Source organism: Eptatretus burgeri, chromosome 9 (genome assembly GCF_056783735.1).
Source record: "Eptatretus burgeri isolate ZD-2024b chromosome 9, Ebu_testis_v1, whole genome shotgun sequence".
Taxonomy (NCBI): Eukaryota; Metazoa; Chordata; class Myxini; order Myxiniformes; family Myxinidae; genus Eptatretus; species Eptatretus burgeri.
The window spans coordinates 11422299-11449209 of record NC_140969.1 but is presented as its reverse complement, the minus strand read 5'-3'; the positions used below and the strand labels follow the sequence as shown (position 1 = coordinate 11449209).

Sequence of the window (26911 nt, the reverse complement as noted above, 5' to 3'; positions counted from 1 at the left end):
CTCTCTCTCTCTCTCTCTCTCTCTCTCTCTCTCTCTCTCTCTCTCAACCTTGGGGCACTCTATTCAAATAACCAATGCAACAAGATAAAGATTTGTTCAAGTAGCAAAGTAGTAATGTGATTTGTTAAAGGTGATTCTGAAGAAATATCTGAAACATGTAAGCCGAGGGACACTCTTTTTCAAATAACCAATGCATATTGTTTAGCTCACTCATTGAACCGATAAAGATTTGTTCATTCTCAAATTCCTTCAACAGTTTCATTTTCTTTGCAAAATCATCCCCATCTAAAATATTTTAAAATAAAACATTTGAATCTTTATATTTTTCAAGATACCCCTTTTGTGTCTCTTAATGATCTCGTCTGAGCACCTCCTGAGCCTCAGATTATTTTTTTGTATAAGCCCCGCCCACTTTTCATAACCCCACCCACTTTTCTAAGCCCCGCCCATTTTCATGAGATATTTCGCAAGTCACGCCCACTTTTACTAAGCCCCGCCTGCTCTTACATTATTTCCAGTTCATCTCTGACTCAAAGAAACCACGAGAAAATTCTACAATGTTATGGTTTTGAAAAATTTCCAAACGAAGGCTTGCCTGGGCTTGCCCAGGGAATTTCCAAAGGAAACCACCCCACCAGTCTTTCTCTATAAAAGGTTCAACCCAGACTCCATTTAAAAAAAAAAAATTTGACAATGGAGTGCTGTACTGTCCTTGAGTGGGATGAGCTTGCTTGCAGATCAAATATTTGTATGGAACTAAACCTTCAAGTTGAACTGGATTCAAACCTCTTATCTGTTGAGGTAAGATTTTTCTTTTCCTATTTTCAGTTCCTTTTAAGCAGACTCATTTAATAATTAAATAACTTAATTAATACATTATTATTTTCTCTCACAGGAAATTGTATCTGAAATACAATATGAAAATACCAATTTTGATACAACTTGGGGCAAAATTGTTGGCTTGGTTAAGACCTTATGAGCGACCAAGACCCACAGAACGAGCTCGTCCTTGATGACCCAACCAAAGAGTTATACCTTGGAGACCTTATGAGCGACCAAGACCCACAGAACGATCTAGGCCTTGAGTGGGATGAGCTTGCTTGCAGATTGACTATTTGTATGGAACTAAACCTTCAAGTTGATGAACTGGATTCAAACCTCTTATCTGTTGAGGTAAGATTTTTATTTTCCTATTTTCAGTTCCTTTTAAGCATCGACTCATTTAATAATTAAATAACTGAATTAATACATTATTATTTTCTCTCATAGGAAATTGTATCTGAAATACAATATGAAAATACTGCTTTTGCTACAACTTGGGGCAAAATTGTTGGCTTGGTTAAGACCTTATGAGTGACCAAGACCCACAGAACGAGCTCGAACTTGATGGCCCAACCAAAGAGTTATACCTTGGAGACCAGCAAAATCCTGAAAAAGCGTTTGACAGCAAGAGTACTCATTGCGAGTTATCAAGACAATACCCACATAACGAGTTATACCTTGATGAGCCAGAATACAAGCTTTACCTTGGAGACTCACAAATTTTGAAAAATAAAAATAAAAAAAATCAGTAAATGAGTTCTGCCTTGATGGTTTAAATAACTTCCTTGGAGACTCAGGAAAAGGGTTCTGCCAAGATGGTTCTAAATATGGGGCCTACCTTGGAGACTCACAAATTTTGAAAAAAATTAGTAAATGAGTTATCCTTGGTGGTTTTAAATATGAAACCTACTCAGAGACCTCACAAATTTTGAAAAAAAAAAAAAATCAGTAAATGAGTTCTGCCTTGATGGTTTAAATAACTTCCTTGGAGACTCAGGAAAAGGGTTCTGCCAAGATGGTTCTAAATATGGGACCTACCTTGGAGACTCACAAATTTTGAAAAAAAATCAGGAAATGAGTTATCCCTTAGAGACTTTGTAAGTTCGTTTTATTTTGGAGACTTGAAATGTGGGTTCTGGCTTGATAACTCACAATGTGATACATATCTTGGAAACTCAACAGGAATGTGGTTATACCTTGAAGACTTGGAAAGTTGGGTTTATTTTGGAGACTTGAAATGCTATCACTCTTTGGGATCTAAACCTATCGATGTAGTTCTTTGTCGGATGGTGCTTGATGAGAGCAAGATCAAGAAAGTTCTGGGAAGAAAGTGCAGGCTTACTCCCCTTTTCTACATCATCAAACCTGAAAGCTTAAAAAGACAGAAATGGAAGAAGAGAAAAAAACAAAAAATATATATTGTTAGTTCTGGGAAAAAAAGTGCAGGCTTATTCCCCCTTTCTACGTCATCAAACCTGAAAGCCTTAAAAGACAGAATTGGAAGAAGAGAAAAAAAAAAAACGTAAAAAATATATATAGGTGGAAATCTCATTTTGAAAAAGACATTGTGTTGGGCAAGGATTGAGTTGGGGTTGAGATTTTGAACGAGAGGGTTGGGACACACACACACACACACACACACACACACACACACACTCACGCGCGCACACACACACTCACACGCACACACACACACACACACACACACACACACACACACACACACACACACACACACACACACACACACACACACACACACACACACACACACACACACACACACACACACACACACACACACACACACACACACACACACACGTTAAGCCTTGACTATTCAGTTGAGGATTCTGTGTTTGGGGTTAACAGATCTAAGAACGTCCCCCTTGACACATTATATACTGTTATACACCTCAGACTTGGGCCCTCGAGTGTCCACAACGGTGTGCAGTCAACCCCCGCTTCATCGCGGTTCACCTATCACGCCCCCAGTTCATCACGGGTTTTCCCTTGGAACATAACTAATTTTTTTCTGCGGATTCCCCCAGTACATCGCGGTAATAATATATAAAATATAAATTATTTAAGAAATAAATGATAACGCGTGGCGCTCGAAAGTATCTTCATAATAAAACAAACAAAAAAAATTTGTATGTTCGTCGACAACGCACGAGACAAAGACAGAGAGCGCGCTATTCATTTCTCCTTGGCACTGATTGGCTGCTGCCCACGAGGAGCACTCTCGCTGTCTTGAGTGTTTCGCTTGTGAACGACACAGATATTTTCTACGTTTTTTTTCTCCAAGCCCTACGATGCCACCCAAAGGAAAAACGTTTGCCGCGGTTGGGCGCCATTACGGTTTGAATGAATCGACCATACGCTACATCAAGAAGGACGAAGCCTGAACATCAGCGCTTTACATTCGCAACGCCCTGCAGCACCTCGTGGAGGTCATGGATTCCGACGACAATTTTTCTCTGAGGGCATATTGGCGTGATTTCACGATAGCAATGTGTCTCCAAATAATTCAGAAGGCTCTACAATAAATGAAAAAAGAAACCTTAAACGCCTGTTGGAAGAAGCTGTGGCCAGAATGCGTCCACGAATACAAGGCCTTTTCTCCAGACGAAATTCACCATTCGGCAATCGATAAGGTGGTCAAGCTGGCGAAGATTCCAGGAGGAGAATGATTCAACGACATGACGCACAACGAAGTGAATGACCTCAGCGAAACCAACGCTGACCCATTAACGGACGAGGATTTGGCTGAGCTTACGAAGTCTGCATGCGAGGAGGAGGAGGAACAATCTGATCCATCGCAGGAGCACGACGACGAAGGCCTCTCACTTGAATGCTTAGCAACAATGGCGAAAACGGCCAAAGAATTGCAGGGGATGGCTGAAGCATGGGATCCTTCTATGGTTCAGGCGTTGCAATTCAAGAACGCTATTGATAGAGCAATAGAAACCTCTTAAACTCTGCTCACCACCATGAAGAAACAATGCCAGCAACTGCCCATCACAATGTTTTTGCAACGTTACTGAGTTTACAGTAAGCATTTTTATGCTTCAAATGTTTTCTTTATGTGTTGAATTGAGATTAAAATGTGTTTAAAATGTGTTTTGTGGAGGCGTCCATTCATCGCGGATTTTCACTTACCGCGGGAGGGTTTGGAACGTAACCCCCGTGAGAAACGGGGGATTACTGTATAGTAGGAGGGAGTGAAGCACCAACCCATTGCTCCCATTGCACACACATTATATACTGTTATACACCTCGGACTTGGCCCTCGAGTGAACACAACGGTGTATAGTAGGAGGGAGTGAAGCGCCAACCCATTGCACACACACACACAGACACAGACGCGCACGCACATGCACATGCACACGCACACCAACAAACAAAAGTTAAGCCTTGACTATTCAGTTGAGGATTCTGTGTTTGGGGTTCACAGATCTAAGAACGTCTCCCCTTGACACACATTATATACTGTTATACACCTCGGACTTGGCCCTCTAGTGTCCACAAAGGTGTATAGGAGGAGGGAGTGAAGGAACAACCCATTGCTCCGATGGGTATTATCTGCTTAGTTTTGTCTTTTGTAATTCCTGTGAATAAAATGAACCTAAAATCTCTTCCCCTTCCAAATCATATATCTTATAAGTCCAAGGAACCGTATCTATTACATCAACAATTTTTAAAAGTTTGTTCGTCCATCGTTTAATATAACCTTTTTCAAAATTTGATTTCCACCTATATATTCTTACGATATCACCAACTTTGAACTTAGGTTTTCTGACATTAATCTCTTTTTCATATTTTAATTTTGTAAATGTTTCTGGTGGTTTCATATTTGTTGACGTGTGAATCGTGTCATTATACTTATCCACAATATCCTGAATAAAAGATGACCATTGTTGTGAACCGAGTTGTGTGAATTTTTTTATATAGTTTCTTTTAAGGTACGATTAAAACGTTCAACAACAACGGCCTTTCCTTCATTAAAGGTACTGTATAATGTAATACTGTTATTTTTTAGAAAATTCATAAATGACTTGTTATAAAACTCTCGACCCTCATCAGTCCACAATTTTTTAGGTTTTCTCTTACTTTTATTAAATATCTGTTGAAAGGCCAACATAAGAGTATGACCTGTTTTGTTTTTTAAAGGGACAACCCATGTGTATATACTCCTCAAATCAATAACAGTTAAAGCATACTTGTACCCGTTATCATTATTGAGTTCAATCAAATCAGCGGACCAGATATAATCTACTTCCTTGGAATAAACCTTCCTTCTCTGAACCTTTGTGAATATTGGTTTCTGTAATTCATCAGCTAATTGCTCTTCAATGTTAAGGACATCATTAGAGCCTATAAGTTTTTTGAATTTCCAAGTCCAAGTTTCAATTTAGCACTGATCATCTTCTCCACGATGAACCGATCAACTTTTTCTCTCAAGGTTGGATTTTGTATCAGAGACAAATTATACAACATTTCTCTATCGGCTTCATGCTTTTCTTCCACGTTGTGGTATTCCCATAATCAATATCGTGTCTCAAGCACACTTCATCAACCCTATTGATGGGTTTGCTCCATGGTTTAGGATTGTCTGCCTCATCTAATCTTTTATCCAAGTTTGTGCCTGGACCACAGAAAGAAAACCCTGGTAGATGAAATTCCCCCAGTATTCCAGTAGTTGTAAATTTACTTCCTGATAAAAACTTTTGTATATCTCCTCTGACTTTGTGTTTGGAGATAAATTGATTTTTTTTGAACCACACACCGAACATATACCTTTTTGTATAACCCTGTTATTTTTACTTTTCAAATATGAGATATTTTTAGTATTAGTTTTCTTTTTACATTTGAGACAATAACTCATTTATTTATGAGAAAAATTAAAACAGACTGCAAAAACCTTTTTAGTTTCCAACATGCACATTTGAATCTTAATTTTTAAAACATAAAGAATCATTAGAAATGCCTTCACTCTCTCCTCCATTTATTTTAGAAAAAATAAAATAAAATAAAATAAAATAAAAAAAATAAAATAAAATAAAAACTTGAATTAACATCAATATCCTCTCCATGAAAACGATGTCAACGGTCTTGTCGAAAATACTGCTAATAGACTTGTCAATTCTTTGTTTTCCTCCTCGGTGGGTTGAGTTATTTTCTTTAATACCACCAATCTTTTTCTAATCTCACTGGTTTCTATATTTATTCAGTATCGCTCTTTCCTCCCTCTCCTCCTTCTCTTCTCTCTCTCCTACTCTCTCTTCTCTCTCTACTCCCTTTCCTCTTTCTCTTTCTTCTCCCTTTCCTCTTTCTCTTTGTTCTCCCTTTCCTCTCTCTTTCTTCTCCCTCTCCTCCTTTACCTCCTCTTCTCTCTTCAACTTCCTCATCCCTTACTATCCTTGAATCGCTTACACCCCATAGAATATCATACATATATACATCAGGATTTCTTGTTATTCCTGTATGCAAAATAATTTTTTTTACAACAGGAAACCAATAAAATTTCTTTTGTTCTTTCTAAAAGAGCCTTACGTTTTCTTAACTTTATAATTTTTTCATTATTTAACATTCTAATTAAATCTAAAGTTGTCGGTTTATCAACATCAGCATAATGCCAATCTTTTATTGAAAATACCTCATTCTTATGTTGTAGAACATATTTATTAAAATACCGATTACCCTTTTCTTGAAGGTATGCTTGGACACAGAAATGATAATTTTCTTGAAGCCTTCTTGCCGTCATGTATTAGAAATATATGTTAGAATAATATTATGACACGAAACACCTCCCCATCTTTCCATCATTAAATCATTTTGTATTTCCTTACTTATTATATATAATCCTGTTTTTTCTGTTTTCATGAGATAAACAAGGGCAAAACCATTATTATATTTACCCTTATTAAATTCTTTTATTTGTTGTTTACTAATCGTGGATCCACAAAACTCATTCTCGATACCAAGTGGATAATATTCTTCCTTACGAGACTGATTTAATTGTTCCAGGTCTTCGAGGTCAATTTTAAATGACCAATTATACTCTAAATCATTCACATCATACCCCCATTGTTCTATTCTCATGCAAACGATACGCCCTTCTTTGTAAAAAATTATTTTAATTTGAATTGTGAATTCTGTATGACCTGGACATAAAATCAACACTTCTGTATCTTTGGAATACACGGCCGTTTTATTTAAGGATATATATTGTGATAAATCGCTTAATCGCACCAAGTCATTCGCGTCAGTCGGGCTTGGATAATTTTTCAATTTATAAGCATTTTTCATATTAAAATTTTTGGTTATATTATATTTATGTTGTTCAGCCTGTGCCTTTGTGTAATCATTTGATAAATCAATAATCAGTTCTTGGGATACACCAAAGATTGAACCATCTTTCCCAACATAAGTCATTTATATTAGATTAAAAATAATGTCATAAAAAATTATTTTTGTTGAGTTGAAATAACACATATAGACATAATTGACCACAACACTTGGAATTTAATTATTGGACTTGAAATGTTTGATTAACACCATTCTCTAAGAATTTTATGACTTCAACAGGTGGTGGAAGACCAAAACTATCAAAATAATATTTGTCTTGATGATTAAAAATACAAACCCAATGAGAACCGTTCCCATTATTATCTTCGAAGTTCATAATAATATTCTTTGTATGTTTAGGCACGTTTGTTAATTCATCTCTCATACAAATAACCACATTATGAATTTTTAATTTCTTACAATATTTGACAAGTTGTAAATTTGATGTTGTATTCTTTCCAAGTTCTTTAAACCATTCATCAATGCTCATTTCTTTATAAGAAAGATATAATCCATTACCCCTTTTAGTTAATTTTACACCTGCTTGTGCGATAGAAGAAAGCATATCTCCAACTAACAATCTCGCTTTATCAAGCAGACCTTCAAGTTTTTCAGCAAAATATACAATTACACCACATCCACTAATTTGTTTCTCCAACTCTTTGTTAGGTCTTTACAATTATTTTTGAGCCTGGAGTTGAGCCTTTCTTTCGTTGGCAGTTTTCACCGCTGTTGAAATACCACCCGTCAATGCTCCAACCGCACTTAAACCAGCAAATAAAGGAATTAGAAATGGGAGAAATCCTCCACTCGTCTCTCTTATTGAATATTTTTTCAACATTGGTTTTGTCATTTTAATTTTAAGTGAGCCAGTATCGTTCAAGATTTTAACCTGTTCTCTTGTGAGCAAAACATCAATTCTTACTGCTCCTTTTCTCTGAATTGTATTAACGTTAATCGTACAAGGCTTTTGATTTTGAACACAAGATGATCGTTTATGAAGATTGATTTGATTAACATATACCCCAGTTGGTACTTTGCCACTCATTTATTTTACAAAAAATTATGTGAGACTAATAACACCATTATCTGTATTAATCTATAATTCTGTTTCTTCCAAAAGCAAATAATATGCATCAACTTCTTCACTCTCTCCTCTTTCAATGTATAGGGAAGTATCCACTCGATTAGACTTTATAGTTTCCTTTTGAGCACTCAGGTCAAACGCATAGATTGTATACAAACTTTTAAATGCTGTCATATCCAAAATAGGTTCTTTATTTCCATTACTTTCGCACACCTTTTGTAAGACTTGTATGCTTCAGCAAAATCATTTTTTTTCCCAATTAATTTCCAATCTATCTCGTGGGTAAAATGTTCCATCAAGAGAAACACGAAGTTGTTTCACCTTAGCATTATCACTCAATGCATTATTCTTATCAGTCGCAGTATCACCATCTGGCTTTTTAAAAATGATCCACAGATATCGTGGCTTTCCTTCCAGAACACCCAAATTCCACGTGTAAGTGGTTTGGTTTAGTTTAACGTGTTGACATCTTCTTTTGAGGTATGATACACTGATTGGTTTCTTTGAGTTTAGTCTTCTCTGTTCAACATCTCTTCTGTTTTAAGATTCAGAGTATATTCACTAATATTCCAACTCATTTCATCAATTACAAATTTATTCTGCTCACCAAAAGCACGACCAACACCAAAAAGTAATCTATTTTCATTATCATTCCTTTGTATTGAAATCTAATTTTAAGACCATACAGAACTTTATGATGATCACAAAATCCAAATATACCTTAAAGAGGAACTGCCAGAGTAAAACTATTAACTGCTTTTGTATTATCAGTATACGTTCCATTCCTTTGAGTATATCCAGGGTCTGTGGTTGTTCCCGTTGACATATCAGGAATAAAACCTTCGACTGCCCCCTTTCCCATTCTATCACTGAATGTATATAGTGTAAATTTCATCATTTCAGATAGAGCAGAGACATAATCAACCGCTTCAACTTCTTGTGTTCCAATGTACAAACGAACATGACCAAACATTTTCCAGAAGAAATCATTTACGAGTGTAGCGTTTGTGTTATTCCCAGCCTTATTGAAATGAAATTTACACAACAAGAAACTTTCGGATAGATTCAAATAGGTTTGTTGATTATTTACTTCAAAACTTTTTGTACCATTTGCATTCCAGTCTGTTCCAGTTACTGCATTTACCTTGAAGTAATCTTCTTTGTTAGTGGAGTTTGAGATGATAATAGTATCATCCAAATCATAGATACTATCAATTGCTTCCATACTTGTATTTATTTAGGAAAAAAGATGTTAAAACTTTTGAAACCCTGATCCAAGTATTTGAATTATTTTCTGTCGTTATTGGAGGGACAACTGAGTTTTGCCTTTCTTAATTTCTTTTATTGCTTGTAATTTATGAGATTCCTTCTGAGCATCTTTTATACTCTTTACAGCACCTGCTACATTTCCCACAGCAGAAGCAGTTGAACCAATTAGATCTTTATGTTTAAGAATAGTTGAACCTATACCCATTAGAGTATCAATTATCCCATCTCCTCTAAATTGATGTCTGACACCCCTTTGTCTCTTAGGTTTATCGTATCCTCTACCAAGGTACATACCTTCGCCCTTGTAGTATGGGAAAAGGAACATCCCATCCCCTGTAATTATTTTATATTTTCCCAACTCGTGTTTCCTCACAATAACCATCGTATTTATTTATTGGAAAACTTCACGTAGGTGAATTCTGATGGATATAACTTCTCCATTAAAAGAAATCATACGATTATCTTGGTCGGATATCCTAAAATTTACTCTGTGTATTGTTTTTCCTGACACAGGGAGATAACCCAAATTTTTGGGTTCCATATTGAATTTATAACCAATTGGGGTTGAGTATGCATTGAATGAAAATATTGTATTTGTTTTTATTCCATCATTATAAGCACCATCAATCAAATCACAGTGAATTAATACCGAATTTATTCCTGAGGACATTTGAATGACATTATCACTGTAAAACGTCCCATTAGTTTCAATCTTTTTTGAGGAGAAACCCAATAACTCTCTAAATGAATTATCAATTGTGAAATCAACCTTGAAGTGATTTTTAAGTTTAATCGTTGATTTTGAAGTATGTTTTTGAATGTCTATAACAATATTTTTTGGTTCATCAGCCTGTTCTTTCATAAGACGAGCAATTTCGGAAGATATTTGAGAAATCTCATATGCTTCGGGTGAGACTGTTCTCGTTTTGTATCCACTTCCCGGATTATAACTAAACTTGTCATTTTTCTTGGTTATATTAAATAAGGTATTATAAGTTTCCATGGACAATAAAGATGCCTCATATTCTTTTGTTGTGTCAAGTTGTCGTGGGTATGGGAATGAAGATGTGTGGTCGCTTGTTGTGAAATTGAAACTAAGGATTGTGCTTCTCATCTTATTTAATATGACATAAAATGTCTTTATATTGATATTTATTAATTATTTTCATGTTCATCAACTGGTCTAAAATGGCTGATGCTTCATTAAAACAATTGTTATTTCCAGCCTTCTTACTGCCTAATAACAATAACAGTCTATTAACTAATTGTGATGGGTAATTTGGAAGAAAACTAACACCTGAACCAAGGATACTTAAAGCCTGAATAATGTGTTTCTCCTTCTCATTCTTCCTACTTTTACCAGAAAGAATAACCCTATAATCAACAGAGTTCAGCAGATCAATATATACTTTATCATCATTATTTTTCATATCCAATGGTTTATCAATATACTTTGATTCATCCCTCACAGTTGAACCTTGTCTTCCATCTTTTGTGAGAAGAAACGTTAATCTCGGAGTTAGTTTGACAGGAGGTTGAGCAGAACTCAAGAACCTTAATTCATCATTAAATATCAATACCTTTTCTTGAACAAGATGAAATATTGCTGGTTGTTCTGTTGGAATGAGTCCTGCTTTGGTTTTTGAATCCGCTGAATATTTGTTTTGAAGAGCATTCACAATATAATCAGGGGGTCGATTCATCTCTTCCAGTTGTTGAAATAATCCTTCATCATCATATTCTAATTCTCCTATATGCTCTAATTCTTCCTCCGTCATTTGACTGAATCTTTTAACATTTGGAGCTTTCTTGGCGTATATTTTATTGTGGGAACTGCGGAAACATTTATAATTTTTTCTTGGGAAGTTTTTAAAAGTGGTTTAAAAAATTTCTCTTGTTTTCTTTCAAATGCTTCTTCGCCCGTTAGTTTTTGTCTGCGTTTCTTCTTTATGTCTTCCTGTTGTTTTACAACTTTTGAAACCAACTCTATTCTTGCTAAATCAATCAAACCCTAAATCTTCTTGCTCTTTCTTTCGCATCTATTTATTTGTTGGAAAATATCATTTAATATCTCATCTTGTTTCACAACAATATATTTATATTTTTCAGTCGTGTGTTTCATGCAATCCCCAAATTCCATTGTACTACATAATGCAGAACAATTGTCTCTCCAAAAATTGTTTATATCTATTGAATTTAACTTGAATAAAATAAAAGTATAAGCATTGTTTCTGATGGAACGACGAGGAAGTTGAAAGTACGATTGACTAAGATAAATACAATTACAAGAAGAATGTCTCCCGCTTGTGTCGTAGCTGTCCATTACCGTTTGGTTTCTCTCATTAACACAATCATCAAAGATAACTAGGTTCTTTTTAGATTTATCCAAATCTTGGGGAGACGGTATATCATCCGTATTATCACCAAGAATACAAATTATCGGTTTTGATTTCTTTTTACATCTCTGTGTAGCACAAAATAGTTGTATTATATCTTCAATGTTATAATCATTTAGGTTTTTTTGAAGTTTAAATAAACCGATTACGTCTTCTTTTTGAAGACCAGCATTAAAACCTCGTGAGAGTAGTTGATACTCTGGTTGAAAACTCGACTTTGTGAAAATTATTAAATTATCATAATCTAAAAAGTTGGGAGTCAGCAGCATCTTCAAAAGTTAGCAGGTTTTTCCACATCCGCTTGAACCAACTATGAGACATCTTAATGAATTTGGAAGATTTTTATGATTGTTAAATTTTATCTTATTTTCCCAAATGGGTAAAAAATCATTCATTTATATATTTGGAAAACAGGTTATTTAATTTATTGTTGGCTTCTTTAGAAACTCTATATTTTATCCTAAGTTCAGGTTTAATTTCAAGATAATCCATTATTTTATTTATGCAATATCTTGTGTTGATATTTCCCTGAAAATCACATCCATGAATAATATACAACAACAATCCTTAAAACATTTCTCTAATACGTTCAGTTTCTTCCCTTGTAAGGAAAGGTGTGTTATCCCCCTCATACTTTACATTCATTTCTCTAATCAATCTTGTAAAGCAATTCATTTTTGGTGTAAATCTAAAAGAATTATTTTCCTTTTTAATTTTTTTATTATCATTAATTAGAAGATAATCACAAAATATACATTGTTTAAAGGCTTTTGACTCTGTGTTTAATCCCCGTCTTTCACACGCAGGATAATTTGTCATATGGAGAATCAGGGAAGTCTATCATATTGATAAAGTAAAACTTTACTTAAACTGAAATTCATCTTCGATACTTTCAGAATCAGCTATACTTTCATAACTATCGTTTGAACACAAACTCTCGGTGTCATAACTATCGTTCGAATGCAAACTCTCGGTATCATAATCACTCATAATCTTCAAAATCTTCAGTTGAATATTGACTCATATTTAATTAGTAGGAAAAAACATTACCATCAATATCTATATACTTTTTTTCATTAACAGATTCAACTACTACATTTTTTATATTAAAGGTAATTTTAAAATGATCCTTAACTACTATTGAACGAAATGTCATTTCACCTGATATATTAACATGCTTTATTTCATCAGGATTTATATCTTTAGGGTTGTTGAAAAAAATACAAATTTCTCCTTGCATATTACAGATGGTCTTATCTTTTCTTTCTAAAGCTTCATCCATAAGGTTTTTATTTTTTGATACTTTTTCTTGTTTCATTGCTTTTTCTAGTTTTGAATATATTGCCAGAAGGAGAGGAGAAACTTTTGTTCGAGATACCTTAATTGATGTTCTTCCAGGTATACTAAAAGCCCTTCCACTGAAGGAAATTGAAGAACTCATATTATTCGCCATAATTGTTTTTATCCAATAGTTGTTATATTTATCTTTGTTCAATTTTACATCCTTGACATATTTCTCAGTATCTTTAACAAATGAAGAGATTGATTGAAACTTGTCTTTTGTGTCTTGAAACATTGTATTTATTAAGTGAAAAAGTTGGAGGATAAAATGGTTTTAAGCACAGATTCACCGATAAATTAAACAAAATTTTCATCAAGAAAATTTTAGTTTAAGCAAAGTTTTATTATATAAATATGGTGAATATAACGTACTGCGATGTTTGTAATCACGAATATAAATTTTATAAAAAACACCTTCAAACCAACAAACACACATTCAATCTTTTCAAACAAATATCTCCTCTTGAGTTGGAAAGAAAACATTGTCATATCTGCTCAAAGGATGTTTTGAAGAGTAGTTATAAGAATCACTTTCAATCACAAAAACACAAGAAAAATGAGTTTAAAGTAAAGGGAGATTATTATATTGAAAACACTGATGGGGGCATTTAAAGGGCACATAAAAATAAGGATTTTTCAATTTGGAGAACCCAGTCAATCATCAATAGCTGAATCAATTGAAATCGTGAAACCTGATGTTGAAAAGGTTATTAAAAAGACATTAAAAGAAATGAAAACTTTAAAGTTTTATATGGGAGTGAAAATGAATATGAAAAGACAAGATGAAGAACAAACTCCTTATACGAGAACAGATCTTAATTTTATAACATCATTTCAAGATTTTCTGAATAGTGGGGTTTATGAAGAACTATCAAGACAAGAGGAGGATGTTGATAATACAGTGGCAGGAAGTGGATTTCATATTTTAAAAAATCATCTTTTTAGATATACACATTCTAAAATCAAACCCTCTTAAAGCTTCTTCTTATTTTGAATTACCAAAAGAAATAAAACTAAAGAAGGCAGTTGTTAATATTAAGAACAATGATAATAAATGTTTTCTCTGGTCTGTTCTTGCTCACTTACATCCACCAAATTGTAGTTCAGAAAGAGTAAAACAATATATGAAATATGAGAATACCTTGGACATTAAAGATTTTAAATTCCCAATGCTACGAACAGATATTCCTGAATTTGAGAAAAAGAATAATCTTTCTATTCATGTGTATGGATTAACGGATACAAAGTTCAAATATTAAAAATTTCAAACAACTATAAAAATGAAGAAACACACATTGATCTTTTATATTTTAGTGTTGGAAAGAATTCACATTACACATACATCAATAATTTATCAAGATTAATCTCTTCTCAGGTATTCAGAACAGCAAACAAAATATATCCTTGTAAGCAGTCTTAATTCATTTCATAGAAAAGAACGATTAGAACAACATTCAAAATATTGTAGTAATCATAAATCAGCTGTAATTACAATGCCAAAACCTGGTGAAAAGATTTCTTTTGAAGATTATAATAAATCGATCATGCACCCATTTGTGATATACGCTGATTTTGAATGTATCCTAGAAAAGATAAATACTGCTTCTCCTAATCCAAAAGAATCACATACAAATAAATATCAAAAACATATTCCTTGTGGTTTCTGTTATTATATCAAATCATCTGTTGGAGAAAAGTATAATAAACCTGAACATTATAGTGGAAAGAAAGCTTCACAAGAGTTTGTAAAACGATTAGAAAAGGATTGAACAAGACTAACTAAATTAATGAAAGAAACAAATGAACCGATGAAATTAACCGAAGAAGAAAAATTAGAATTTAGAAAGAACAATATCTGTCATATTTGTGAGGAGGAAAATGAGGAGTCTAAATTTAGGGATCATTGTCATCTTACTGGTAAATATAGAGGTTCCGCTCATTCCTGTTGCAATCTTAATTATAAATTTCCTTCTTTTATTCCAGTCTTTCTTCACAACAGCGCCAACCATGATACACATCTATTTATAAATGAACTTTCAAAAACACGAGGGAATATTTCTGGCAGAACAAACACAAGTCAAAAGTATATTTAATTTACAAAAATGATATTCACAAAACCTTTAACTCGTATTAGGTTTCTAGATTCTTGCAAGTTTATGGGAAAACCACGAGCCGACCCAGCATCAAATCTAAGCTCCACGGGCTCTTTTCCAAATCTTAATTCATTCTTTCCAAAAGAGGAAATTCTAAAGAGGAAATTCAGATTAAAGAGAGAATTCAAAGTAAAGAGGAAATTCTAATTAATGAGGAAATTAATGAAGAAATTCTAACTGAAGATGAAATTCTAATTATAAAGAAAATTCAAACAATGAATGAAATTCTAAGTAAAGAGGAAATTCTGATTAAAGATGAAATTCTGATTAAAGAGGGAATTCTAATGAGAGAGGAATTTCAAACAAGGAATAAAATTCAAAGTAAAGAGAAAATTCTTACAAGTAAGGGAATTTATCCTTATGATTATATGGATTCATCTATAAGATTTAAAGAAACACGACTTCCTTCAAAAGAAAGTTTCTATCATAACCTTTATGAAAAGGAGATAAGTGATAAGGAATATAAACACGCACAAAAAATTTGGAAAATATTTAAGATAAAGAACCTTGGAGAATATCATGATTTGTATCTAAAAACAGATGTTTTATTGTAAGCTGATGTGTTTGAAAGCTTTTAGATCACTCTGTCATAATAAAAATTGTTATGGATTAGATCCTGCCCACTATTTCACAGCTCCTGGTTTAGCTTGGAGTGCAATGTTGAAAATGACAAAACAAGATATAGATTTAATCAGTGATTTAGATATGCTTTTGATGATTGAGAAGTCTAAAAGAGGTGGAATATCACAAGTATGTTCAAAAAGATATGCTAAAGCAAATAATTAATATCTTCCAAATTATGATAGTGAAAAAGATAGTAATTATTTGATGTATTTTGATGCTAATAATTTGTATGGATGGGCAGTCTCAATCTCTGCCTTATGGTAAATTAGAGTGGGTGGAAGAAAAGGATTATGAAAAGGCTTTGATGAATATTGTTATTTCTTCTCAAGAGGAATTGAATGAGGAAGAAGAAGGTTATTATTTTGAAGTTGATTCGAGGTACCCGAGTGATCTTCATAATAAGCATAAAGACCTTCCTTTTGCATGTGAGAAAGAAACCCCAAAGAAAGAATGGTTAAGTGATTATCATAAAAGTTTAATATTAAAGGCAAATCAACAAAACAGTTATTAACAACATTCTATGATAAAGAGGGATACGTTTTGCATCAGAGAAGCTTGAAACAGTTTTTGAGAGAAGGATTGAGAGCAGTTGAAATTCATGGAGTTTTAAAATTTTAACAAAATCCTTGGATGAAAAAGTATATTATATTCAATACAGATATGAGAACAAATACAAAAGTAAAATTTGAAGGGGAATTCTATAAATTGATGAATAATGCTGTCTTTGGAAAGACAATGGAGAATGTTAGAAACAGCCAAAACATTAGATTTGCAACATCTTGGAAAGAAGCTTCTAGATTGATAAATAAACCAAGTTTTAAGAGAGAAGAGGTTTTTTCAGAGAACTTTTCTGCTATTCATATGGAAAAAGGAAAGTATTGTAATGGATAAACCAATTTATATTGGAACAGCAGTTCTTGATTTATCAAAGATATTGATGTATGATTATTTGTATAATGGCTGAAAGAAAGAGCATGGTAAAAATGTTTCATTGTTGTCTATGGACACTGATGGTTTTATCCTAGATATAAAAACTGACGATGTTTATAAAGATATGAAGAAAAATATTGGAGTATATGATACAAGTAATTTTAGAAAGAAGAGCGAGTTATTTTCAAAAAAAGAATGAAAAGGTTATTGGTAAGTTTAAGGATGAGTTGGGTGGAAAAGTAATGAGTGAGTTTATTGGATTGAGAGCAAAGGCATATGCTTTTAAGTATGGTGATCAGATTGATAAAAGGTTAAAGGGAATAAAGAAATATGTAATAAAGAAATCAATAACTTTTAGAAATTATTATAGTTGTTTGATGAATAAGAAAGAAGAATATAGGAAAATGAATACCATAAGAAGTTATAAACACAAGATATATAGTGAAGAAGTAAATAAAAAGGCATTAGGAGCCTTTGATAAGAGATTTATTTTAGATAATGGAATAGATTGTGTTCCCTATGGGTATTGTATGATGGAGTGAATAGAATAGATTGTGTTCCATATGGACACAAGTTTTAACGATGGGAAGATGGGTTAGGGTTTTTAAGGGCTACCGCCGCGTTTTTCACAATATATAAATGGTCGAAACAAGTATTAATCAAACTAAAGAGTGGAGAAAATCTCAGTCTTGGTATATAAATAGAAAACATAATGAATGTGAAAAATATCAAATAAGTCTTATTGAAAAAAAATAACTAAAACAAAGGCAAATAAAACAAATCAGCGAATCAATTAAAGAAAAACCAATAAGTTAGAGGATGTAAAGAAAATAATAAATATCCTTGAATGGACTGAAAACTTTGATGGTTATCAATTGAACAATGGAAAAATAATTTACCACAATCTCAAAATGATATGCAACTCAGGGGGTGGTCAGATGAGATCAATGAGAGAAGTATATCATTTCATCATGACACAAAAGGGGTATCTTGAAAAATATAAAGATTCAAATGTTTTATTTTTAAATATTTTAGATGGGGATTATTGTGCAAAGAAAATGAAACTATTGAAGGAATTTGAGAATGAACAAATCTTTATAGGTTCAATGAGTGAGCTAAACAAAATGCATTGGTTATTTGAAAAAGAGTGTCCCTAGGCTTACACGTTTCAGATATTTCTTCAGAATCACCTTTAACAAATCACATTACTACTTTGCTACTTGAACAAATCTTTATCTTGTTGCATTGGTTATTTGAATCGAGTGCCCCCGGGTTAAAAGAGGAGACAAATAAATATACCTTGGGCGAAAAAGGGGGTTTACTTTTTATGGAAAAAAAATATATGAATCGCTGAAAATCCCCCATTCACTTACATGGGGAAAAGTGAGCCAGAATGAGTTTACTCACCCTACTTGTGTGTATATATATATATATATATATATATATATATATATATATATATATATATATATATATACATATACATATATATACATATACATACATATACATATATATATATATATATATATATACATATATACATATATACATATACATATACATACATATATATAGATATACATATATACATATATATATATATATATATATATATATATATATATATATATATCTACATATATACATATATATATATATATATATATACATATATATATATATACATACATATATATATATACATATACATATATACATATATACATATACATATATATATATATATATATATATACACATATATACACATACATACATATACATATATATATATACATATACATATATACATATATACATATACATATATATATATATATATATATATATATATATATACATATACATATACATATGTCATTCTAACCACTGACTCACTGATATTAAAGTTCGGTACCTTCTGGGAAATGTAGAAAGCTGAAATGTTGGGTGCCAACGGACATCAAAACTGGGATACCGGGAAAATAAAAAAATAAATAAAGAAAATCACAATCACAGAAAAATGTTGGAAAGCGTCCATAAATGAAAAGATAAACAAATAAAAATTTGAAATTCAGGTGAGCGACCCGAGATGATGGGGAAGCACGGTAATTTCATGTTCCGACAGACATCGAAGCCGATTCACTGGGGGGGCGGGGGAAATCACAGAACTGTTGGAAAGCATCTGTAAATGAAAATATTGTTGCGGTTCTCGGAACCACATGCATACAACAGATAGGTGTCCCACAAGACAGTTATTCCATGATTATATGTGTAGATAGGCCCCTTCCCTTTGTTTAGCGGGACAACAAGGGAGTGCATTGCGATGATCTAATAGCTAGGGATGCTTAAATCACTTTCTCCTTCATTTCGTCCCCACTCTTCTTTCCGTCTGATTATTCCTGAGGTAAATCAGCCACGTGCGCCTTCGCTGTGAGGAAACTGATGCACAGAGATCCTCGTTCCCGGGCGAGCCCTGGACCCAAGTGTGCAACGAGTCATGTGGTGCGCTTGGCAGTGCGGGATTATCGACTCGGGCTTCTGATGGTCAGGGGAGGATTGCCAGTTGCATTAAAAAGGGCATACGGATGATTACCTCTGAAGAGGCTGCACGAATGGTGTTTTTCACAACACAGGAAACACAGCCAGCACGACACCCACGCTGCACAAAACGCGTACGGAGGCCGATAAAGACGACGGCCACGCCATGGTTGGCAGGATACGAGTGTGCAGAGTAGAAGCGGCTTGTCCCTTTTCAACCTCAATATCCGACACATATTGGTGCTCGCCCCACGCACACGCTAGCGGAGTCGTGTGAACGCGAGCGTGGGCCACGTGCGTAATGGCCGAACCGTGCGCACTGTATGGAATGTGCTCGAAGGCAGACACGTACGCCGCTCGTGAAACGTGCATGGATTTATCGATAATGATGTACCTTCGGCCCTCGCTGGCAGCAGCGGATTCTCCATGGATGCTGAACGTCTTCTCGTCTCTACGGCCAGCGAATTTGCGATCTAGCCGGGGAATGTACAGTGCGGGCCACGTTGGCGCATGGAGCGGGCGCGTTGATCGGTGCTGGTCGAACGCCCGAGCGGGCATGCGGGACCCTTGACCAGTCGCCCGGGCACGGCCAGGGCGTTTTTGCAGGACGATTCGCGTGCCAATTTCAGTGTGGGCGATTCATGTCTTCTCGTGGGGTCAGAGTGGAATATTCCCGCTGTCTGGGATGGCCTTGCCGGAAACGAAGTGAGGAGGTTTCCGGCCAAAGTTGGCGGGCCACGTGAGGGGTCAGGGCCCATCGGAGTGCCCGATTCAGGTGATGACGTTTCAATTTGGCTTGGCCCCTCCCCCTGCGCAGCAGGCCCAATAAAGGCCGGAGCAGTCCCTTTGCCTCGCTCTTTTCTCTTTCTCCGCCTCTCTCCCGCTCTCGCCTCATTGACACCGCCACGACACGCCTCCTGCTGTCTGGACTCCGCCTCCTCATCTCCGCCCACATGACGTCGACCCCACCCGCCTAACTCGTCTCGCCTATCACTCCATGCTCGCACTCTGGACTCTGCCCCTTCTCCACTCAAACTCCTCCTTTTCGAACACAGTCTCCATACGTGCGGCTGAAGTCAGAGACGATGTGCCCACTGTCGGGTACCGCACTACGGAGCATCCCCCCCCCCCAAAACGTATTGGTGGCGTGTCGTGCTATCAAGCACAAAGGTACAGAGAACTTAGCCTCAATTCCCCTCCCTTCCTGGTTCAAAACTTTATCTTCATTGGGTTTTCTGTGTCTGTGTGCGTGTTTGTGTGTCCTGGCGCCTGTCTGCTTAAGTAAGACTGCAGAAGATCGTTATCATTATTATTGTTATTAATTTTGCGTTAAGTCTGCTCTGCGTCCCCTTTTGTAAGTTGACTAAATAAATCATTATTAGGAATGTTCCCAGCTCGTCTTTGTGGTTTCTTTCATTGATCCAGCATGGTCCGAATCCTAGCTTCGCCAGGACTTTATTCCCAACGATCCGTTCCTTTTAGCCGGTACGTCCTTGGTAGTGTCGCTCGGCTGCATCCAATCCGGTAAAGTGATCCGGTTCGGACAAGGCGTACCGAGGGCGTGTTCCCCGGTAATTAAACCACGTGATTAATTAGGTAACCCGATTAACCCATAGACGGGAGGACCCTTGGTCATGCGGTTGAGTTATTGGCGTCTACGGTCGGTTAAGCGACCTGCCGCGTAACGGAATTATCCGTTTGAGACGGCCTAGAATTCCGGGGAGTCTGGTGGGAACCGAGAGAGCTTCCTCCACCTAGTGGTCTTCTCACCCGACCCCTGGCCCGCAACAATATAAATAAATGAAAAAAAAAAGAAGAAAATAAATAAATGAAATGAAACAAATGCAGGTGAGCGACTCAATACAATGAGGAAGCACGGTACGTTATTGCTTTCAATGTGTAAGCATACCACCATTTTGAATATCTGTTTATGCATTTTATCTCCAATGCACGTAATGACCACTTTTGAGACCCATCAGTAAAACAAAAGTTGAACACTTGCAGATATCTCCTGAAGTTTTCCATGTACTATTGCACTTGTTATATGTTCAGTGTCGAGTTCTTGGAAAACAAAGGAAAATGAAGTTATCCATTCTCTCCGTTCATTTACAGCAATAATGGTTATTTTAGCACGACTTGGAGTCTTAAACTGCATATCATGAAATAAAATCAAGTCGAATTGGGAATGAAAGCTGATGCGAGTGGAAACCCTGCAGGTGTGTAAATAATGATTATTTATTTCTTATTTTGAACAGTTTGGCCTTGGGTGGTATTCAAATGGAACAATTGGCTGCAATAAATCATCACTGTTCGATAGAAAGTGTGTGGGAGCTAGTGTTACAATTTCACGAAAGGTCGTGGGAGGAACCTAGGGCAAGGGAACTAGGATTCAAAGAGTGCATCAGAGGAGTTGGTGCTTAGATTAATGAAGTATTAAAAAAAAAAAATTAGCAAGCTGCATTGGTGGCATAGAATGGTCGATGAACAGTAGAAAAGAGGGATATTTTCTGCCAGAAGAAAAAAACAAAAAACAAGGCTCCGACGTTTCGGGTGTCTTCCCTTCGTTATTAAATTACATCTTGCTCCGGTGAAGGGTAGATGCAAAAAAGTATTTTCTAACAGCTCAAAATTCAAAGCCCTTCCTTGCCTGCTTTGTACTCAAAATAAACTAGAAGAAAATAACCCCAAAACATTGTACATAATTAATTTGTGTCCTCCATCGACCGATATAAAACACGGTATGGATTTGTGTATTTATCTATACCCCTTCATAAGGCGGTTCAAGAAGGGTTTTAAAGGCCAATCTTACAATACGGCTGTGTGTTCACTACGGTCAACTTTTCAGGATAAAAAAAACAAAATAATTAAATAAATAAAAACATTTTTCATAAAAGAGTAATTACGTCTCCTCTAATGGAACTGCAAACGGTGACTTGCAACCAGGCCTCATGGGCGGTGCACAGAAGCTTTTTCTTAAATAACAATAAATACAAGACACAGGCAGGTGAAATTCACTGCATATGATGTGTAACACGAGCAGAGTAAAACGAGTGTTCATTTACGTCTGTAGGATGTCACATAAATAAAGATGATACGGCGCCTATACAAAGTCTACGGCCCCTTTCAAATTTTTCACCTTTTGTTGCCTTATAGCCTGGAATGAAATTTCATTAAATGAGACTTTTCCCACCTTTATTTACACATCGTAACCCACAACTTGCAAGTGAAAAACAAATTCTACAAATTTCAGAAAATTAATTAAAAGTACAAAACTAAAATATCTTGGTTGGATAAGTGTCAATCCCCATTATAATAGTAATTGTAAATTAGCTCGGGTATAACCAATCACCTTCAAAATCACACACCAAGTTAATTGACCTCCATCTGTGATTCTGATTATTTTTGAATAAAATCAGCTGTTCCTGGAGGTTTCCTCTGCTGGGTGGTGCATTTCACAGCAAAGACTCAACCATGAGCCCCAAGGAGCTTTCAAAAGACCTCTGGGATAAAATTGTGGAAAGGCACAGATCAGGGCATGGGTATAAAAATATTTCAAAGGCCTTAAATATCATTTGGAGCACAGTGTGACCCAGTTCGGACAAGGCGTACCGAGGGCGTGTTCCCCGGTAACAATCATTAACAAGTGGAAGGCATATAGTACCACCAAGACCCTGCCGAGATCAAGCCGTCCGTCCAAACTGGATGACCAAGCAAGGAGGAGACTGATCACAGAGGCAACAAAGAGGCCAATGGCAACTTTGAAAGAGCTACAGGTTTTTACGGTAAAAACTGGTCACTGTATGCATGTGACAGCAATATTCCAAGCACTCCACAAGTCTGGCCTGTATGGTAGGGTGGCAAGAAGGAAGCCATTACTCAAAAAATCCCACCTTGAGTCCGGTTTGAGGTATGCAAAAAACCACTCCGGAGAGTCTGAAGCCACTTGGCAAAAAGTTTTGTGTTCTGACGAAACCAAGATGGAACTTTTTGGCCTCAATGCAAAACGTTACACTTGGCGCAAACCCAACACAGCATATCACCCAAAGAACACCATCCCTGCTGTGAAGCATAGTGATGCCAGCATCATGTTATGGGGATGTTTCTAATCAGCAGGGACTGGGGCACTTCTCAGGATAGAATGGAAAATGGATGGAGCAAAATACAGAAAAATCTGAGGAAAACATGCTGCCCTCTGCAATAAATCTGGAATTGGGACGGAAGTTCACCTTTCAGCATTAGAATGACCCGAAGCACACAGCCAAAGCTACACTGGAGTGGCTGAGGAACAAAAATATAAATGTTCTTGAGTGGTCCAGTCAGAGCCCCGACGTAAATACAATCGAAAATCTGTGGCATGACCTGAAGATTGCCGTCGATCATCGCTCCCCATGCAGCTTGACTGAGCTTTAACAGTTTTGTCCAGAAGAATGGGTAAATATTGCCCAATCAAGGTGTGCAAAATTGTTAGAGACCTATCCCAACAAACTCTCAGCAGTAATTGCTGTCACAGGTGCTTCCATCAAGTATTAACTCATGGGGGGGGGGGGGATGGACACTTATCCAACCAAGATATTCTAGTTTTGTATCTCTAATTAATTTTCTGAAATTTGTAGAATTTGGTTTTCAGTTGGAAGTTGTGGGTTACGATGTGTAAATGAAGGTGGAAAAAGTCTAATTTAATGCAATTTAATTCCCAGGCAATAAAGCAACAAAAGGTGAACATTTTGAAAGGAGTGTCGACTTTCCAGAGGCACTGTGTAAGCACACCTAACACTAGGCCGAGGCTTCAGACTTTGGCAAGCTCACGAGGCCGCACAGTAGAAACGAAACGTCCCAGAAGAGAAAGAAAATATTATCACATTTATAGATGCAGCGTTTTAAGACGACGTATTTTCTTGCTAAGAAACATCATAATCTTCCAGTCTCATCAAATATTTTGAATAAAATAATTCCGACCCATCATTTGTGACAGGTTTTTATACAAGTACGCTCACAAGAAAGGCTTGTTGAAGATTTGATAATAAATGCAAAAATGGTAAAAATGTTATGGCTTAGACAGACAGAAGTCATTATCGTAATCATCAAGTACCATGAGCTGACAGGATGATCTGGAGAGGTACGTACCCTCATCTCCAAGCTGACTCGCCTGGGTTTGAATCCCGATCGAGCTATAAACTGTCATCCCGTTGTTTCACTTGCAGGGTGATTCATCGGTGTTGTCTGCTCTCCCCCGGATAGACGTTAAACGGGAACGCCATCAGCCAGCATTCCTTGGTAGACATTAAAGATCCCATGGTATCCCACGATCCCATGATCCCTTCGTAACGATTAGGCGAGTTATCGCTGGCACCAAAACCAAATCACAAATTCCTGCCGAACCAGCAGAGGGCACTGCATCAGCAGTACAGCTGCACCCTCAGCCAATAATGTTACCCCACAGCCTTATGCTGCATACAAACAAAGATCGTGTACCATGATCATTATGATTATGTAGCATGTACACCATTATTATCATTATGTAGCATGTACACCATTATCATTACCATCATTATCAATACCATTTGCATGATCATGATCATCATTATTATCAACATTATCATTCTGCATTTACCAAAAAAGCCCTGAGCGCTTTTGATTGTTTTACCTGTCGAGGAATAAATGGTTTACAGGGAGGGCCTCCATGTTGTAAGCGCTTTTCCCCTAGCAACCACATTCCCGGAACTTGTCTCCAAGGCGAGAAATACCAGCCATCTCGTGCAGCTGTTCTGCGGCAGGGCTAATAAGGGCTACTTATAGTTACTATGACTTTGCCCTTTGACATTTTGATCCAATTCGTAATTAGAGTTTTACATAATCTCATTATAAAGGTTTGTTGAAAATTTGATGATAAAAGCTCAAATGGTTAAAAAAAAATTTTTAATGTTATGGCCTGGACAGATAGACAAACACAGAAGCGATTGCAAAACTGTCTCCGCTGCGCAGAGGATGGGGCTCATCAGCTTGTATTTCATATCCATGCAGACTTTTAAAGCAATCAATTCATTACATCCTGCCTCAATGTGTGTCACCAAATTGATACTCACAAACACAACAGAATGATCTTCCTTGGAAAGTTCCAACTGAAGATGGAAATGGCCGTCCTTTTTTCTGCTGGGAGAATTGGTAACTTGAAATCCAGTGAGTGCAAGCAAGTCCTGGATGACACAATGGATGCACCGATCAGATACAATTAGCACAACATCGAGACATCCACCTGCACACATTTTCAGAAAACTTGGAGCAAACTGTTTGGGAATTTCTCCATACATTATTATAGCTTGTTGCTTTGCAGAAACTAGTAAGGCACCATTAAATATGGGGGAAAAGGTATAAAAGTTGGGAATTTAAAAGGTTATCAAATTCAGATATTCATTACCTCCGCCACCGAAAGTGTACAAGGGTTATGTTTTCAGCCCTGTCTGTCTGTCTGTCTGTCTGTGTGTGAGCAGAATATCTCAAAAGTTTGTGGACGAATTCGGACAAAACGTAGTGGACAGGTTTGTTGTGCGACAAGGAAGAATTGATTCAATGTTGGTGACGATCAGGATCTGGACACGTGATGTATATAGCACGATATTTCAAAATTTTGTGGATGGGTTATGACAAAACTTTGTGGACTACTTGGGAAGGTGACAAGAACAAGCTAATTAGATGTTGGTGTGACAAGGACTAATGGTCTGGATGCAGATCCGTCCAATACTGTGGGATACAAAACAAACTGTTCAGCCTAGCGGAGGTATGCGCTCTACCGGGTGCCGTTGGAGTGTCATTGACTGAGATTAGACTCGTAAGATACAGTTAGGTTGCAAGTTGAGTTGCAGCAACCAATGTGGTGCAAGATTAGATGACACTTTCACTGCCATGTTCTCCAGCATTTGTCCTCCCTCCTTCCTGGTAAGTCGCTCCATAAATTTTTCGACATAAAAGTATTTGATGATGTCTTTCACCTGCATCAGTCAGCCAAGTTCAAGTTGACCCAGACAATAACAACCTCAAATAGTAATAAAGCAAAGCAAGAGCACTTACGATTACTACCATTACCATTACGAGCTGAGCGTCCAATTTCGTCCTTCACACTCAGAGAGAGAAACTAAAAAGAAAAATACTTGGAATGGCCATAGAACATCCCTGATGACTAACCACACACAAATGAACTCTAGACAGATAACAGGGTCAACCTCATCTCCTCAATACAATGCACCTCCCGCTGATCCGTGTGGTCACGGCATTGCAATGGTGAATTAAACAATTGCCATACAAATCAATGATTGCCGTTCAGTGAACAGAACCACGTCATGATTAAATAATGCACAGATTTGCCTGGACCAGTTTATCAATGAAACAAAACCAACCCA

The 26911-nt window shown here is 36.1% G+C and overlaps 1 protein-coding gene across 7 annotated transcripts in view; it reads right to left on the bottom strand.

The window, feature by feature from the left end:
- The window catches only part of POT1 (protection of telomeres 1), a 278625-nt gene that overhangs the window by 105818 nt on the left and 145896 nt on the right, over positions 1 to 26911 (bottom strand). For all 7 annotated transcript variants that reach the window (XM_085894077.1, XM_085894073.1, XM_085894076.1 and 4 more), the window contains one exon: positions 25601 to 25711. In XM_085894077.1, coding sequence (XP_085750203.1) covers positions 25601 to 25711 — 111 coding nt within the window. The remainder of the gene's footprint in view (positions 1 to 25600; positions 25712 to 26911) is intronic.